Raw genomic sequence first — 16979 nt, 5'->3', positions numbered from 1 at the left:
CGATAGGTCTGCTTTGAAAAATCTCTACACTTTTCGCCTTGCACCAGGGAAATGTCAATTCACTTGTTGACATTTCTCTGATTTCGGTAACCTCAACGTTGTCCACGCACATGTAGTATTGCTGTGTCCCGCGTGTGTTTATTCAAAGTTTTGGCGAAAATAAATAGACAAACAGAAGTACCGAAGTGAATTTGAATCAAAATGGGCAAAAAGGCCAAATTAGGAAAGTTCCGGAAGGATAAGTTTTACAAATTAGCCAAGGAAACCGGTAAGGAAGCTGTTTAAGACGTTCTGTTGGGATCAGGATTTCACTTTGAGTTCCGTCTTTTTCTAGGTTTCAGGTCTCGTGCGGCTTTCAAACTTATCCAGCTCAACAGAAAGTTCGGGTTCCTCCAAGAGAGTCAAGTATGCATCGATTTGTGCGCGGCGCCGGGTGGCTGGATGCAGGTGGCCAAGCAAAACATGCCTGTTTCCTCCATCGTCATAGGAATCGATTTATATCCCATCAAACCAATTCCCGGATGCATTAGCTTAGTTGCCGACATCACCACTGATAAGTGCAAAACAATGCTCAATCAGGAGCTGAAGACATGGAAGGCGGATGTTGTTCTGCACGACGGTGCGCCCAATGTCGGCAAAAACTGGCTCTACGATGCCTACCAGCAAAATTGCCTCACCCTCAACTCGGTGAAATTGGCTTCGCAGTTCCTGCGAAAGGGCGGCTGGTTCGTGACAAAAGTTTTCCGTTCGAAGGATTACAATGCGCTTCTCTGGGTGTTGAAGCAGCTCTTCAAGAAGGTGCACGCCACGAAGCCTAGTGCGTCTCGTAAAGAATCCGCTGAGATATTCGTTGCTTGCCAAGGATACTTGGCGCCGGATAAAATCGATCCGAAACTGCTGGATGTAAAGTATGTGTTTGAGGAGTTGGATCTTGATAGCAAAGCGCAGCCCTCTCTCCTACATCCCGAGAAGCAAAAACGCATCAAAGCGGAGGGTTACACGGAAAAAGACTTTTCTCAGCGCACCGAACTCTCCGTTACGGAGTTCATGCAAAGCACGAATGGACTGTCCGCCCTTCAGGGCATTTCCAGCCTTATAATGGACCACGACGGAGTCCGAAATCATCCCAGAACCACCCAAGAAATCTTGGAATGCTGCAAAGACATCAAAGTTCTCGGTCGAAAAGATATCAAGGGGTTATTGCTCTGGTGGAAGCATATTCGCGCCGATCTATTTGAAAAGCCCCAAGAAAAGGTTGAAGAAGTCGAACCGGAACCTCAGAAAGAACTCACTCAGGATGACATCGAAAATATGGAGTTCGAGGAGCTCGAGAAGCAAATTGCTGAACTGGCTGATGATGAGGCGCGGGAGTTGAAGAGGAAGCGCAAGAAGATATTGAAGGAGCGAGCCAAGCTGAATGAGAAGATGAATCTGAAAATGGTGATTAAAGGAGACGAAGGTCCTCGGGAGGAGATCGATGAGATATTTGAGTTGAAGAATATTCGGACGGAGAAGGAGTTGGATGATATCCAGGACGTGTCACCAGACTTTGTTGTGGAAGAGAGTAAAGATGGTCTTGGTCCTTTGCAGAAGTACAAGAAGTAAGTTTTTCGCTAGTAATTTTTATTTGAAACAATTGAGGGATTTTCATATCGGAATGAAATAGGCCGAAGTCGGTGTTTTTTGTGGTTAGGCCACTCGAAATGTACTTTAATCTTCTAGTTACAGTTCGAAGAGAGAGAGAGAGATTTTTGATGTTGTATTCGATCCGGGCAGATATAAATTGAGACGGATGTACGCTCCGTTTGAAGCTGGGCTACCCTATTTCTCGTAGTTCGGGATAGGGCTCGCACGTCCGGTGATTGTTCAATCAATTTTGGATTAGGTTGTAGGCGATGCATCTGATTTTAGAGTAATTTCATGGTGCAGCTGAGTAATGGCCCCTCACTGCATCGTTGAGGGATTTTCTATCAAATTTTCAAACATCAGTTTGTCCTAGTTTCTAGGAGGCGGTATTTTGCCTAGTAGGTGGCTGTTCGGGTGATACTTTGTATAGCCTATTACCGGTGAGCCGCTTTCTTGGCTCGAGTTGCTTGCGCCGCGAACGTCCGGTTCAGTGCGTGGCTTCAGCAGTTGCTTGCGCCGCGACGGTGGTGCGTGTGTCGCATCCGGTTCAGACTCTACAATCACCCCCCGCTCAGTGCTGATCGAAGGATGCGAGCAGAACGTAACGCGTTTCACCGTAGCTTGGTACGTTGGCGTTGGTTGTCGCGAGGACTGTCGATTGGTTGGGGAGTTAGGAAGCGATGGGCATTTCAATTTGACCGTCGTAGGTAGGTCGGAGGACTCCACATATGCTGGCTTCAATGAGTCGGTGGAGCAGGATCTTGTTTGTCCATTGATGTCGATGATGAAAACTCAATCGCTGATTGGACGCAGTACTTTGTGTGGTCCTAAATACGGTGGCTCCAATGCAACTTCCGATTCAAATTGTGCGCGCTAGTCTGAAGTAAACGTCCGTGGCGAGCCAAAGTTGTTGGTTGGGTATTGGGATAGCCATTGGCCACCTCGAAAATCTATCGATTATAGTGAGGTAGTATTGATACCCCTACACCAATGGAAGTTTAATGAGGTCTACGTGTAGATGGTCGAAGCGGGCGTCTGGCTCGACAAACTCTCCAAGAGCCGATCGATTATGGTGATGTACTTTGGCGCGCTGATAGGGTTGGCATTCCTGTGACCATCGTGTGACGTCCTTTTTGATCCCCTTCCAGATGAATCTCTGTGTCATAAGGCGTACCGTCGCCTTGACACTCGGATGTGTTTTGTTGTGGAGTGGGTCGAAAGCTATTTTGTGAAGTGTAACGGGAAGATATGGCCTGATACTTCCTGTTGACGTGTCACACAGAATGGAGTAGCCGTCGATGATTAACGGCTGAAGGTCTATGGACGTAGGGTTGGAAAAGTGAGGCATTTCCTCACCGTATGCCTGTACTCTAACGACTTCCTGCGGGTTGATTATTGACGGCATGGCGACGGCGCAAGTGCGCGAAAGAGCCTCAGCGACGATGTTGTCCTCCCCCTTGATGAAACGCGGTGTAACTTGGTGTTGCAAAATGAAGTCCAACTGGCGAGCTTGGCGCGGCGAAGCCTTGTCTGAGCGTTGTTGTGTGTATATGAGAGGGTGATAGTCCATGTAGACTGTGAAAGGGCAGCCTTCGATGAAAAGGTAAAAGTGTTTAATTGGAGCGTAAACGACGAGTAGCTTGCGATCGTATGTCTTGGATCTCCCCTAGGTGTCTGATAACTTCCTGGAAAACAAACCTAATGGTTTCCAGGTGCCCGGAGGAAACTCCTATTCAAGTGCTGGACCGAAAGTCGTTGAGTGGAGCCGTAATTTTCGCCGCTTTGGGAATGCAGCGGCGGTAGAAATTAAACACACCGAGGAAACGCCGAAGCTCGGGGTCTGTCTCAGGCTTCGGGAAACTCTCGACGGCCTGGACTTTGTGGGCCGAGGGTTTGATTCCCTGTTCGGAAACGGTGTAGCCGAGGTATTCGATCTGGTTCATACCGAGAGCGCGGGTTTAGGCGAAACCTCGCTTTGCGTAGTATCTCGAAAAGTTGACACAGATGCTGGAGGTGCTCGTGGTTGTCCAAGGCGATGAATATGTCATGCAGGTAGCATCTTGCGAATCGCGCAGAAGATGGTCCTTTCTGCTCCTGCAGAAGTCTAAATTATTACTTGGCTGCTTCTAGGCCGGCACCGGTGAGCCTGTACGGTCGCTCGAAAAGCGGAGGGCCTGTGGTGTGAATTTCATGCTGGACGGGAAGATCGGACAAAGAGATGGTGCTACTGTGCGGCGAGCAGATGTCGTTGAACTCATTCATCAGTGTCGAATATCGGAGGCCCAATTCGCCAAGCGGTGTGCCGGCTTTTGACACGATAGGAACACTATGGACGGTCGTCAGGGCTATTAAATTGTGCTTCGATGTGATGCCAGTTAGCGAGTCAACCAGCTTTTTTCCTTTGACGTCTATAAGCAGACCGGGATGCGCTAGGAAAGACGCGTCAATAATGGCTGAATGGACATCAGCGATGATAAAGCGCCAAGGGTAGATTCGGCGAACCCCAGGCTGAGCTTCAGAATGTGCGTCCCGAAGGCGTGAATTGGTGAGCCGTTGGCTGCACGGAGCGTGAGAGGCTGTCGTAGCAACTGTTTCTGGTTGACCGAAGATTTCGGGAGTAGCGATATGACGGAACCCGAATCTATGAGGTATTTGATGCGAACTTCGCGGTCGAAAATGTGCCAACCTCTGCTTGTCCGCGAGCGTGGCCTGTTAATCAAGGTTTGAGGCTTTTAGCACTTTTAGGAGTTTGCGAATACTCGGCGGAAGCATGTTTAGTCATTTTACACGAAGCGCGTCTTCTGTGATCGCATTCCCGGCGTACGTCCGCATCTGTCGTAGGAGCTGTGATGGCTTTTTATCGCTCAATTCTAGCTCCGTGAGGAGTTTGTGCAGCTTGCGGTCCGCTGAATCGGCAAGGCGCTCTAGGATTACCGCCTTAAGATTTTCTTACTTCTTGTTTGCCGGCGGAGTGAGCAGTACATCCGTGATCCCCTGGATGACTTCCGGGTCGAGGATCGATACGACTAAATCGTATTTATTAGTATCAGAGCGTACCTTATTGACATTGAATATCGACTCGATTTGCTGGAACCATAGCTGCGGTGCGGTCTTGAAAAATTTTGGCATGCGGCCAGCGTGCTATTTGCGTGGCTTGTTAATCTGCCGGCAGTTGCTGATGCGTCTCCTTTCCATTGTTGCGGTTTGAGGATTCGTTGGACGTCATCTCCCTGATTGTCCGATGAGTCAACTGCGAAGTGTACGAAATTAGGTGTTGGTAGGGTGATCAAGAAGATTTTGACAGCATGAGCCAAATCTGTAGGCAATTACGTCCGCCTCCGCTGCACGTCGCGTTTAATGAGTTTTAAGATGACATGAGGGGCATTCAGATTTTTTTTCGAAATTTGAAAACAGTTATTAGGGGGGGAGGGAAGCCCAGGAGGGATGGCTAGGAGAGCATAGTAAGATTAAAGTCGCCAAAGAGGATGAAAGGAAGTGAGGGGAACAAAACGGTATGATAAAGGGACATACGTTTGGAGGAATCACTCGTACGGTGACAGAATCGTAGGTGGAGGAAGATTGTCTTACCAAGCACAGCACAGTCTCTGTCACAACGAAAGACAGAGTAAACTTCGAGGAGCTTGGAATCTAAAATCCTGTCACCCAACCAAATTTCAGAAATGCAGATGACGGGATGTTGGAAAGCTAAGGCAGACAGTTTAAAATCCGACAGCTTGCTCCTAGACCCCTTACATTTTGATAAAACAATGTAAAGTCATCGTCATTTAATTTCGGGGAGCCAGGCGGGCGGATCAAAAATTTTCACGAAGCTTAGTCCTCTGATAAGGCTTGACGAAGGTCCCCTGTGGCCAAAAGGATGATTGGACGATAGCATCGAAGTCGTGGGGATACGCTACTTTGAAGGAAGCTATTATTCGATCAGGAGAGCCATCCTTGGTCAGCTTCGCACATGAGAGAGGAGACAAAGTTGAGTTGGCTTTGCATCTGATATAGGCCGAAATTTCATCGTTTCGGCGCTGAGACGCCGTTTAGTTGGGGGCCGCTCGGGCGATATGAGATTGGAAAGGCCTGCGGTTCAGCGGTGGCGGGCGTGGATTATGTATGTATGTGCCTTGACCGCCCGCTGGTAAGTCATAAGGTAGTGTGAATTAATTTGAGTGTTGTTAATTCTTGTCAATCAAAAATTCATTCTATTTACACGGTTGACGGCGTCATTCAGCTTATCATTAAAACGATTCAACTGCTGGTTGATCCTGCCATCAGTAGCGTTCATCGTTTGAGTCGCGTGCCGCATTATTCGTGTATTTTTATCTATGGTTCGCATTAACTTCTGCTGATTTAATGATAAGTTCTCGATGTCGTCCTTAACTCCGAACGAGCTTGTCATTCCAGCAAGCCTCGTTTGGCTTGCGATTTGGTAACACGGAAAAAATGAATTCAATGGAAAATTTCGTTTTGAATTTCGATCAGATGTTGATTCAAATCCCTGCAGTGTATTTCATCTGCAATTGTCAATCCTTTGGAGCAAATCTACTTTTGTTGTTGTCGCGGTCACGGTCTTCCTATCCTTCGCGAAGTCGCGAAGTTTGGTTTCATGTCCCTTCAAATTTATGGACATCACTCGCATCAAACCATCCGGATCTGAGTGAATTTCAACTATTCAATCCAAAAGCCATTTCGACGATGGATAATTCTATGTTTTAACTAACACGAGCGACCAACCTCAAAATTCTTGAGCGGCTTGATCCACCTTGACCTTTTTTGTAGCTTTCAATCAAGTCTCGAAACCTGCCAAGCAATCTACAGGACTTTGGTATCTGGGTGTGTTTTTTCCACGTTATTTTGGAATCTTGTCGATACGGATCTCCGTCACTCCAGCATATGAAGAATACAACTCAGTGTGTCTCTAATTGTGCGAGAGTAATTTGCCCAATTCCTGTCTACGCTTATTATTTAGGATCTACTTTAATTTCAAGGAAAACACATCCAGGGCCATCGCCTTTATTACTCGGCGTCCTTGACCTTCTCCGCTCATCAGTAACTCGGCTTCTGTAATGATGTTGCGGAGACTCTTAGAGATGGCAACGCAAATATCATATTGATTCACAGGCTACTAAAATAGGTACTATACCTTACTTCTGGACTACTCTCCCAATTTCATCGATCTTAGCTAATTCACTTTTGGGACGTTTTGATATATTTACGAAAGAATCGTATTTGGAAGTTGCTTTGAAAGGAGTTTCCAGTAAAAAAAATAATTGGATGATTACAGATTAGCATCTATTTCCATTAAAAAGATATCATTATCATATTCACAGTTGCTTTCACCCGTTTTTTATTAGATCCCCAATTGTTCTCTTACAGATACGACAAGGATGACAAAAGCCACTTGGACGACGATGGCAAATATGATGATCCCAACGCCTCCTCCTCTGACGATGATTCCGATTCAGATGCAGATTTGGGCAAGAAGGGATTAGGCCTAAGTGACGAAGAGGATGGCGACAAAAGCAAGAGCAAGCAAAAAGAGAAGAAAAAGAAACCCACAGAACATCCATTGCTTAAATCAGGCGATTTCCGCGATAAAGACACAAAGCGCAATCAACGGGCGCAACTTTGGTTTGAGAAGGAGAAGCTTCAAAATTTGAATGACGACGATGAAGACTTTGATTTGGACCGATTGGCTGATGAATATAAAACAAAAGGTGTGAAAATTTTAAGCGAAGGCAAGGGCAATTCCGAGCCCTCTGTCCCAATTGGCAAGAAAGCAAAGAGGCGCGCACGACATGATAAAGATGGATCTGAGTCATCCAGCGATGAATCGAGCTCAGGGGATGAATCCGAAGATGAAACTGAAGGTGAGGGTTTATATTTTGCGTAGGATGTTCATAGTAAGCAAATGTTCTAAAATATCTTATTTTCTTGTCCAGCACCTGTTAAAAAAATCCGTTTGACTGAAGAAGAACTAGCGCTCGGCGCAATGATGGTCAAAGGCCGCAAAACCAAGCGTGATCTTATCGATATGGCATGGAATCGATACACATTTGACGATACCAACCTTCCTGTCTGGTTCGTTCAAGATGAAGAGCAACACATGCGTAAACCTGTTCCAGTACCCGCCGAACTCTCCGAGGAATACGAAAAGAAAGTACGTGAACTCAATGTCCGGCCAATCAAGAAGGTCATGGAAGCCAAGGCCCGCAAGAAGCGGCGTGTCGTCAAGCGTATCAAGAAAGCTAAGAAACAAGCAGAACAGATTTTGGAAAATGCTGATAACTCTGCTCATGAAAAAGCACGTCAATTACGGAAATTGTATAAGAAGGCTGAAGGTGATAAGAAGAAGGAAATATCGTATGTTGTTGCTAAGAAACATTTGGCATCTAAACGTGTGCGACGACCGCCAGGTGTTAAAGGTCATTTCAAGGTGGTCGATCCACGTATGAAGAAGGAGAAACGGGCACAAAAGTCCCGCGATCGCAAGAGTAAGAAGAAAGGAAAGGGAAAGGGAAGAAAATAGTTTAATATCTTGTACAGTTATTTGTTTTTTTTTTTTAATAAATATAGTTCTAAGAACTTAATTGTTTTATTGCGCTCGTAATAGCCCAAGTGTTCGCAGCAAAATAACAGACGAGACACAGAAGTTTAGCCAAATCCAGTAAATACTTCCAACACCTGTAGAGATTGCAAGTAGGTCCAATCATCGGTTTAATATTTAAATATTTCTAGGTATCTGGTGCTATTGGTTCCGAGTTACCTGCTTAAATGCTTGTTATAACTTACAAACCATATGTTGCATAATAAAAACATGAACATGCCCTTTAGATGCAACCATGCAATGCACAATATGATTGCGAAAGTCGATAAATATTGCAAAATTCTGATTCCATAAATCAATTCGTTCCCCGTCTCTCAGTCTGTATGGATCGCTGGTGTCATGGTCCCAAAATTCACGATCCTAACTATTTGCTGCTTGTGTGCAGTGTATGTTGCAATTTATAGTGTGTGTGAAGCAAAACGGAGTGGAAATACTTGGCAACGTTAGTGAAAGGATTTTCTCTAATTTATATTTACGTTTTTTTTCACGATAAGTTTCCTCTGCAGGCAATTGTCATGGGAAACCGAATTCAGGAGTATGCCTTGCAGCGTTCCGGCATTTTTTCTACAATGAGACTTCGAAAAAATGTGAAATGTTCGTGTATGGAGGTTGTGGAGTGTATCCGAACCACTTTAGGACGAGACAAGAATGCGCGAGATATTGTTTATAACAACAATTGCAATTTGAGCATGGTAACTTTATAGTGTCACAATCTCATAATAAAGACTAGCAGAAATTCCACCGAACTTTTCATTCTGTACTGGAATCGTTGTGCATTCTTCTTGTGAAAAGTTGTGCTATTCGACCACGCCCTAGAAACCAAAGTAAGCAACCCAATCGGCATTGGGTCACTTGGTTTAAACAAACCTTATATATAACCAGAAATGCTTATGATGTTTTAGAATTTAAATTGTACTTTCCAGGTCTAATCTTTGAGAAAGGCATTGAACGCTGTTGGGTATTTGCTTGTTGATTCTTCCCCAGTCAATCCTTCATTTTTATCCGAGGAAAGCATATATAAGAATAAGTTTTAATACCCACTTCAACTCCCCAGTGTGAAGTTACTAAATCTCCCATCAGGCGCGTCCTTTTGTGCGGATAAGGCCACGCTTGGGGCATGTGCTGTGGATGTGCACATGTACACATCATCATGCGCAGGTCGGAGAGGGTGGAACAATTGCCCACCCATGGATAAAAATTGGTTATGGGAAGGCTACCCTGAATTTAAACCTAACCTAACGAGAGGGGAAGTTTTTTACGTCGTAGGGCTATGAAAACCCAATACCGGTGCTTTGTGTGTGTGGTGGGGGAGAAGCTACGGCCGTGTTGGCCCATTGTACCCGCTACAGTCATCTAACGGAATATTCCGGATTCGTTAGCGTATCGCAGGATTTCCATTAGTAGATGTGATGCTATTCGTCGCAACTGAAGAACATCGGCACCAAAGATCTGATGCGTCCATGGGTGGGGCATGGATTACGCTTCCTCATTACAGGTGGGGTAGGTATCATGTTGAATAATTCTTATTCTGAACATATGCTTAGCTAGTGAATTATGGCCTGTCAGAATGTTCACAATACACCTGCAAGTCCTCCTGCTTTTCGAGAGGATAAATTTTACGGTACGCATATTCGGTTCAGACAGGAAAAGTTTGGTGTGTCTAGCAGCATTTAGGCTCTGCCACCTGTTATTGTGGGAAGCTTGTTCCTAGTTTTTGAAGAGCCATAGCCAATGTTTCGGCATGGGGGAGATTGACCCCTCTTTCGCTAAAGCATCCGAGATTTCTTTTCCCTCTACGCCACAGTGACCAGATATCCAGAGTAGTTCCACCGTATTGAACATGGAGCTAGAGTTCTAACGGTTTCTGCATTCCTGAACGACTACTCAACGCCCTTAATGCTCCTTGGGTATCACTGCAGATTGCGATGCGCCGCTCGTCAATCAACCAGTTTGCCGCCCTTAGGATAGCATAAACTTCAGCTTGAAAAACCGTTGCATATTGTCCCAAAGGTAAAGCCCACTTCTCGTTTTTATTCGAGAAGTAGACTCCGGCTCCAGAACCCTGTTCTGTTTTCGATCGGTGTAGAATACTTCCGTATATCCCACCACGCATTCCTCTGGTACTTCCCAGTTCTTTCTACGCTTTAGGGTAACTTCATATATTCTGCCAAACAGAAATACGGGGAGACGAGAATTGGAAGGCATTGTAAGATCTGGTTTCAGTACTCCCAGTAACCCTTCCAATGCTCTATGCCCCCCACATCCGTTGTTTCCCCATAGATCTAATCGAATTAGTCTATGAGCTGCTCTCATTGCAGTGCGTCAAAGCACTGCAATGAGAGTCCAAGGGCTGCAAATTGAGTATTGCATTCAGAGCAGCGCCGAATGTCGTGCTCATGACACTGGTGATACCAAGACTCACAGTTCTTTGCAGTGTGACTAGTTTACAGTGAAAACTCTTATTTCACTTTAACCCGTCACACTACGGATGCATAAACGAACATTTGCCTAATGATAGCAACGTATATCCATATCACACATCTGGCCTGAGCTCCCATGTCGAGGCAAAGGTCCGTCTGCACAGTTCACAAGTTGTGCGAGCTCGTTTCATCTTTATCTCTACTTGTTTGCTCCAAAGAAGTTTTTTATCTAAAGTGACTCCCAGATATTCCACTTTCCACGCTGGTTTTCATTAAGTGGGTGCGACCTAAGTGCGTTCCCACGAATATGACGCTCAACAAGTGTCTCCAAACTTTTCAGCAAGAATGAAGTCAAGCTGATCAGTCTGAAGTTCTTTGGATCATAATAGTCATCTTTCCCAGGTTTCGGTATAAAGACTATCTTAACGTTTTGCCAAGAGGAAGGCACGTAGCCCAGAGCAAGACATCTTCGAAAAATATTATAATTTGCTCTAAGTGCTTCATACCCTCCTTTAGCATTACTGGATAGATACCATCAATTTCAGGTGCTTTGAAATGTTCAAAGGACAGTATAGCAGTTCTAATCTTTTCATAGATCCCAGGAGGGTCTGTACTGTTGCCAGTCTGGAGTTCGTGAAAGTACCGTTGGGTTTTTTAAGAGCGTCTAGTTTGGCCGACTCATTCCTTTCAAGGACTCTGCAAAGCCTTGAAGTCTCTCTTTCACCTTCCAGTTCCTCACGGTACGCTCTAAAGGAGTCTCGTTTCGAACACCTAACGAGCCTCTTATATTCACACTGTGAGTTCCTGAGATTTAACCAGTCTTCATTCTTATTACTTTTGCAAGTACGGTCCAGAAGTCGTCTGGTTCATTTCCTGAGTTTTCGAATATCAAGTTCAAACTCTCCACGATTGTAGATTTGTACTTTCATGAACTTTTCCCTCCAGTGTCCAAAGTCCATGCCCAACGTTGAATACCTGCCCATCTTCCGAGGCAGAAGGTTAGGCTCCATCGTCAACCTGATTTACCTCAGCACCTTGTTGGCGAAGTATATGATCAGGTGGGTACACTACACCCACAGTGTCCACCAGGTGATTTGCACAGTTGAATGCGCGACAGAGATGAAAAACAGAATAACGGCTGGTCCACTGGAGCTTTCGATAAGCAAACATTCAACAACAAGGAACGGCGCTTGAAAAAAGTGACTCAGTTATGTCACCAGGTAACTAGAACGCGTCAATGCCGCGACGGCGCTTCTACCACAGTAGTAAATCAAATTGCTGGTGGAATCAAGAAATCTGAGGTCAACGTGTCTGCGAGGAGATTTGGCAAAGGACGAGAGAGAAGTAAAAACATTGGGAACTGGAGAAAAAATACCGCGATTTGTAGTGTATGTGATGTAGTGAACAAGATTCATGGATAAAGTTACCTCGAGAGAAATGCCTGCGATTCTTGTTCAAAATAATTGCAATTCTTTTCCCACAACACCTCAGAAAATGGTTGAACAAGACGTCTTCTCGAATCCCGGGGTTACAGGGAAGGAAATACAAGAGATCTGTAAACAAATTCTGGATAATAATTTTCCAGGATTGGACTGGTTCCAAACAAAGGTTTCAAGTTGGTTGCTAAGATCAACTGCATGGCAGAAGAAGTGTTTCACGCCCGGTGGAACAGGCAGACATTAGTTCTGACCTATCTGTCTACCAAACATTATCAGGAAGATGTTGTGTGATAAACAGGCAGTGATCAATGCCAAGTTAAGTTGTAAGGTATACTTGGACTATGCGTGAGAAAAGACGGAAAAGGTTGGTTCATCTTTAACAAGAATGGTGGTTAACATTGGCCAAAATATAGTCGCTAGCTGCTTATTGGAGGGTCGGTGAAATCCATCCTTGTACATGCGGCTGTCTGGGTGGGAGCACTAGACAAACTGGTAAATTGGAGAAGGGTGAGTTTTTCATAATGCGCTGAGGGTGTACAACACATATAGGGCAGTATCGGTTGAGGGGGTGTGTATCATCGCGGGAGTAACTCCTTTGAATTTTCTACTGAATGGGGCGCACTGTCTCTACCAGAGAAGGAGGGAGAATTCATCCGATGTGACTGCGGACTACTGAAAAGTCATTAAGAAGAAGTTATACAGGAGATGGCAGCAACGGAAAAGGGCGCTCGACCCATAAACTGAGCCCGTGTATTGAGAGATGAGCGGAGTGAAAACACGGAGAATTGAATTACCATCAAACATAGTTACTTGTGATTACAGGAACTGTTTGTATCGTTTTCGATTGGCCGACTCTCCTGACTTTCTCGAATGTGCCGCTTCACCCGATGATCCGGAGGTTAAACGACGTCCTCAAAGTAGTTATCCCATAATATCGTGGAGGAGATGCTGAGATCGGAAGCAAATGGAAAAGCGGTAAACGGAAAAATAACTGTGATACAATAGAAGTTCCTCGAATTGGGTGAAGCTCGGAAAACAAGACGAAGGTGTCATTTAACAGTGCTGGTGTAGACTAGATCCCCCCTGGTGAAATAATACTTTACGGTGTCCCGCGAGGATAAGAAAAAGTGAATGTGGTCCTAATGAGCGAGACTCCAACACAAAGCTGCGATCTGGCACAGCAGCGCCTTTTCATGGTTTCCACCTCATTCCAATGCAAATTACTTTTATTTTTCGTGTTTGTATTCAAGATCAAGTTGACCACTATATCCTTAAACTGCGCCAACATAACACCTGAATAAGTGCAGCTACTTTTGGAACATGTACATGCAGTTGCGGACACTCTGGAAACATTAGTCAAGGGAAAGATGTCTGGACATTAGTCAAGGAAAGGATTTGGGATTCCGCACGATTATTAAATATTAAATATATTAGAGTAATTTAAGAAATAAAATTGTGTATTAATTTTAAAGAAAAAATATACATTAGATGGAGGTCTCATGCTTTTGACTATGCACCGCGACATTCTATTCTATTGTTGTTATTGCTCCTTCCAGATCCCTTTTTGGCTATATCGGATGCCGCTGACGTTTTTCCCTTGGACTTTCAGATTAAGTTCTGATTTCACTTTTTTGGTACGCTTGCAAAAGTCATATTGCCCGTGTTCGAATTCCATATTTCAGTCAATGCCAAAGAGCCGAGGGTGACTTGTAATACTTCATCTTTTCCATTTGTGGAGTTTTCCTAACTTAGCTCTGGTCCGAATGTCATGAAATTTCCGTCGTTTCGTTGGTAAGTATTTGCCCTCGATACCCTCTCTTCTGTGCATTTGCTAACGGGGCATTGTGTTTAAATAACTCATTTTACAACCACACACAGCTAACTACAACGGATGCCCAGCCTATGCTGAAATCAAGCGAAAATTGCAACCGAAACAATGAATTCAATTCTTCGAAATAGAAACTACCCCTGCCAGCACATCTACGGTTGAAGGCTCTAAAAACATGTCTCGGCAAGGCGTGAGATATGCTAGCGGCTTGAAATCCACGCCTCAAAGCCAAGAAAATACAAGCGCTTCAACCCACAATCGGAAGGACTTCTCCTTACAGTGACTCAAACGATGAACCAGTTTATGGTCTCGATACAAAACATGATACAAGAAACGATGCGTAATCAGCCTCAGATCTTACAGGTCCTTCTCAGAAGCAAATGAAATATGTTACTAGAATGGAAACGGCGTCAGCCAGCTTAAACTGGAAATACAACAATTTCTGTTTGAAAAGGAAATTGACGTAATGCTCATATCCCAAAGGCATCTCACTAAAAACAAACAATTTCCAAATTGATGAGTATAAGCATCTGGAAGGAGAAGCCCAGGCCGATACCGGAATACTTATCAGATCCTCCATTAAGCACTATCTTCTAGGAGATTACTGCAGAGCCTAACAAGCGGTGCAAGTAGGAAATTAACAACAAAATCAACGAACCTGTTGAATTTCCGGAAGTATATAAGCATTCAGACAAAGGCTTATTGAAATTCAACAAAACTATGACAGCGGCCGCACAGCTCTCTACCTCACGTCCATGTACCATATCGTCAATCTTCCAAGAAATAGTATACTGCATAGCATATTACAGCCAGTCCAAGTAAAGCGCAAGTTGGGAAGACAATGGCAGGCTCACCGATCTTCAAACCTAAAAAAACAATTGGCCAGAGCAAGTTGATTGCTCCATGAAGTCCTTAACTATCAACGGGAACAGGAGTTATAAAGTCACTTACGAGGTTTATCGCCACTGCGTAAACTGATTTTTCCCTGTGGAAAATTACAAGAAAGTTGAAGAGACCTGCTCATTGCGAATCGCCACTGTGGTCAGCAGACGCCAGCTGGGCAAGAAGTGATGCCGAAAAGGGGGGGCGGCATTTGCAAAACACCTTCAAAAGGCATTTTTCGCCCACTTGCCCGAAATGGAGTTAAGGCTTCCAAAAATACCCATGCCTACACCGAAGGGAAGCTTCTCATTTAGAGCCAAACAAGTTCACGTCTTTAGAGAACAAGTGGGCCCAAAGAATCATGGGAAAAATGTTGAAAGAATGTCTAGGCATCACAATCGCTCACGTGACTCACATATTTGCGCGATATTATACTTCTTTTGTCTCCGGATGGCTCAAGTGGTTAGAACGCTAGGCTGTTGTAGCGGAAGGTCGCGGTTCAAATCTTGCTGGAGGCAGAGGAATTTGTTATCGTGATTGGATGTCGGATACCAGTCGACTAAGCTGTGAATGAGCACCTGAGTCAAATCAGGGTAATAATCTCGGGCGAGCGCACCGCTGACCACATTGCACCCTACAAGGTTCTGTAATCCTGTAGTGTATCGTTAAGGTCTTGAATGAGGTGCTCTAACACACTTCAAGGCCCTGATCCAATATGGATTGCGGCACCAACGATTATTATTATTAACTGCGGATTACAGACAGTGTTGCATTCAAACGGTCACATACTGTGTCCGCAAACTTGCCGATAATTGTTGTGGCTAAATCGTCCGTAAATGCTTGTGCGAAGACCTTTGTGTCCTCCAGGAACCATAGCAAAGTGCTCATTACCAGGAGTCATAGCAAAGGAGAGAGAACCCACCCTGTGGGCAACCCCTAAGACAATAGACTTCTGTCCGACTAATATGTGGATCTTTCTCCTTCTGGTAGGCATGTTGTCTATAGTGAAGTGATCAGGGGAATACATATATCCTTTATGAACCGATTTACTAGTCTTTCCAGTCCTTTTAGCAGAAAGTAAGTTAGACTGATCAATTGGAAGCTTTTCACGTCTGAGTACTTGGGTTTCCCTGGTTTGGGAATAAATACTACCTCCACATCACGCTAGCTGGTTGCAGTATAAGTGTGTGCTAAGCAAGCGCGGTATATATTCCGAATGTGTAGACCTAGAGCATCGACTCCCTCTATTATTAGAGCAGAAATAATGCCATCTGGACCTGCAGACTAGTATCTATGGAACGAGTTAAATGTCCATTTCACTCGTTCCCGTGAAATTAATTTGTATGTCAGAGTCTAATCTTCCGGTTGAGGGCTGTATGTGTCTGTCGGCCCCGATATGGGATTATGGATGCTGCTTCAAGCAAATGGTTTGCTGTTTCCTCATCACTTTCTGTGTACCTCCCGCTTTGTCAACGTAGATAACCCAACTGCTGGCTGCGTTCTTTGATAAGGATCTGCTTTAGCTTTGTGGTTGCCTCAAAATCGATGATGATCGTTTTGCTGGCATTATGCTCTTCTTTAGAGCTTTTTTAGACCTTTTTGACCTTCTTTGCGCTGAATCCAGCAAGCGACTGAATCAGACTCGGTTGAGGAGCAACCTTGTCATTCTTCTCTGTTTTGCCAAATCGCCATGGTGTTTTACCATTCTTTGGAATCAGGAGTGGACAGCTTTCTTCGTAAGCTCCTCTCATACTATTGTGATCATCTGAGTTGTTTTTTTGCAATGGATTTGATGCGTCTCCCATCGTAACTCGGGCGCTCAGTTCTGTTTTGTACGTCGCACAATCTGTCTTATGCGGATTCCGAAATGGAATGGAGTGAGTGTCCATTACAAAATCAATGCGCCTGTGAGAGCCACAATGTCAGGGGAAGCCACCGTGATGTCGATGACTACCCAAATTGAGGATCTGAAATTGGGTTCCTACCAGATACTTTAATAGTATTAATTCTTTCGCGTTGATGTTGGGACTTTCCCAGCATATATAGTGGGCATTCATATCACATTCTGCTATTATCCCTATGCCTTTACTTTTGGCAGAAGTGACGTCTATAACTTCCATTTACATACAAAAAGTCAACATGCTGGAAGTTTAAGCCCCTAATGTCTT

At 44.6% G+C, this 16979-nt stretch overlaps 1 protein-coding gene and 1 long non-coding RNA gene across 2 annotated transcripts; both read left to right on the top strand.

Annotated features, from left to right (window-relative positions):
- The first annotated feature begins 72 nt into the window (after nt 1-72).
- Nucleotides 73-8220, top strand: LOC119648837 (pre-rRNA 2'-O-ribose RNA methyltransferase FTSJ3). The gene is made up of 4 exons (XM_038050712.1): nt 73-268; nt 335-1601; nt 7012-7505; nt 7578-8220. Exons 1-4 carry the CDS (start codon nt 202-204, stop codon nt 8162-8164), a joined length of 2415 nt encoding a protein of 804 aa, XP_037906640.1. The 5' UTR covers nt 73-201; the 3' UTR covers nt 8165-8220.
- Nucleotides 8221-8520: 300 nt separating this feature from the next.
- On the top strand, nt 8521-8981 carry LOC119649799. The gene is made up of 2 exons (XR_005249190.1): nt 8521-8684; nt 8749-8981. It is a non-coding gene; the product is annotated as an uncharacterized LOC119649799 (long non-coding RNA).
- The last annotated feature ends 7998 nt before the right edge of the window (nt 8982-16979 follow it).

Source organism: Hermetia illucens, chromosome 2 (genome assembly GCF_905115235.1).
Source record: "Hermetia illucens chromosome 2, iHerIll2.2.curated.20191125, whole genome shotgun sequence".
NCBI lineage: Eukaryota > Metazoa > Arthropoda > Insecta > Diptera > Stratiomyidae > Hermetia > Hermetia illucens.
Note: the sequence above shows the minus strand (reverse complement) of the source record. Positions and strands in the feature narration are given on the sequence as shown.

Bases quoted from the DNA above. Each gene is read 5' to 3' on its own strand.
- LOC119648837 (XM_038050712.1), top strand. From the start codon at position 202: ATGGGCAAAAAGGCCAAATTAGGAAAGTTCCGGAAGGATAAGTTTTAC. The intron at 269-334 runs GTAAGGAAGCTG...GTCTTTTTCTAG, and splicing joins CAAATTAGCCAAGGAAACCG to GTTTCAGGTCTCGTGCGGCT. The intron at 1,602-7,011 runs GTAAGTTTTTCG...GTTCTCTTACAG, and splicing joins CCTTTGCAGAAGTACAAGAA to ATACGACAAGGATGACAAAA.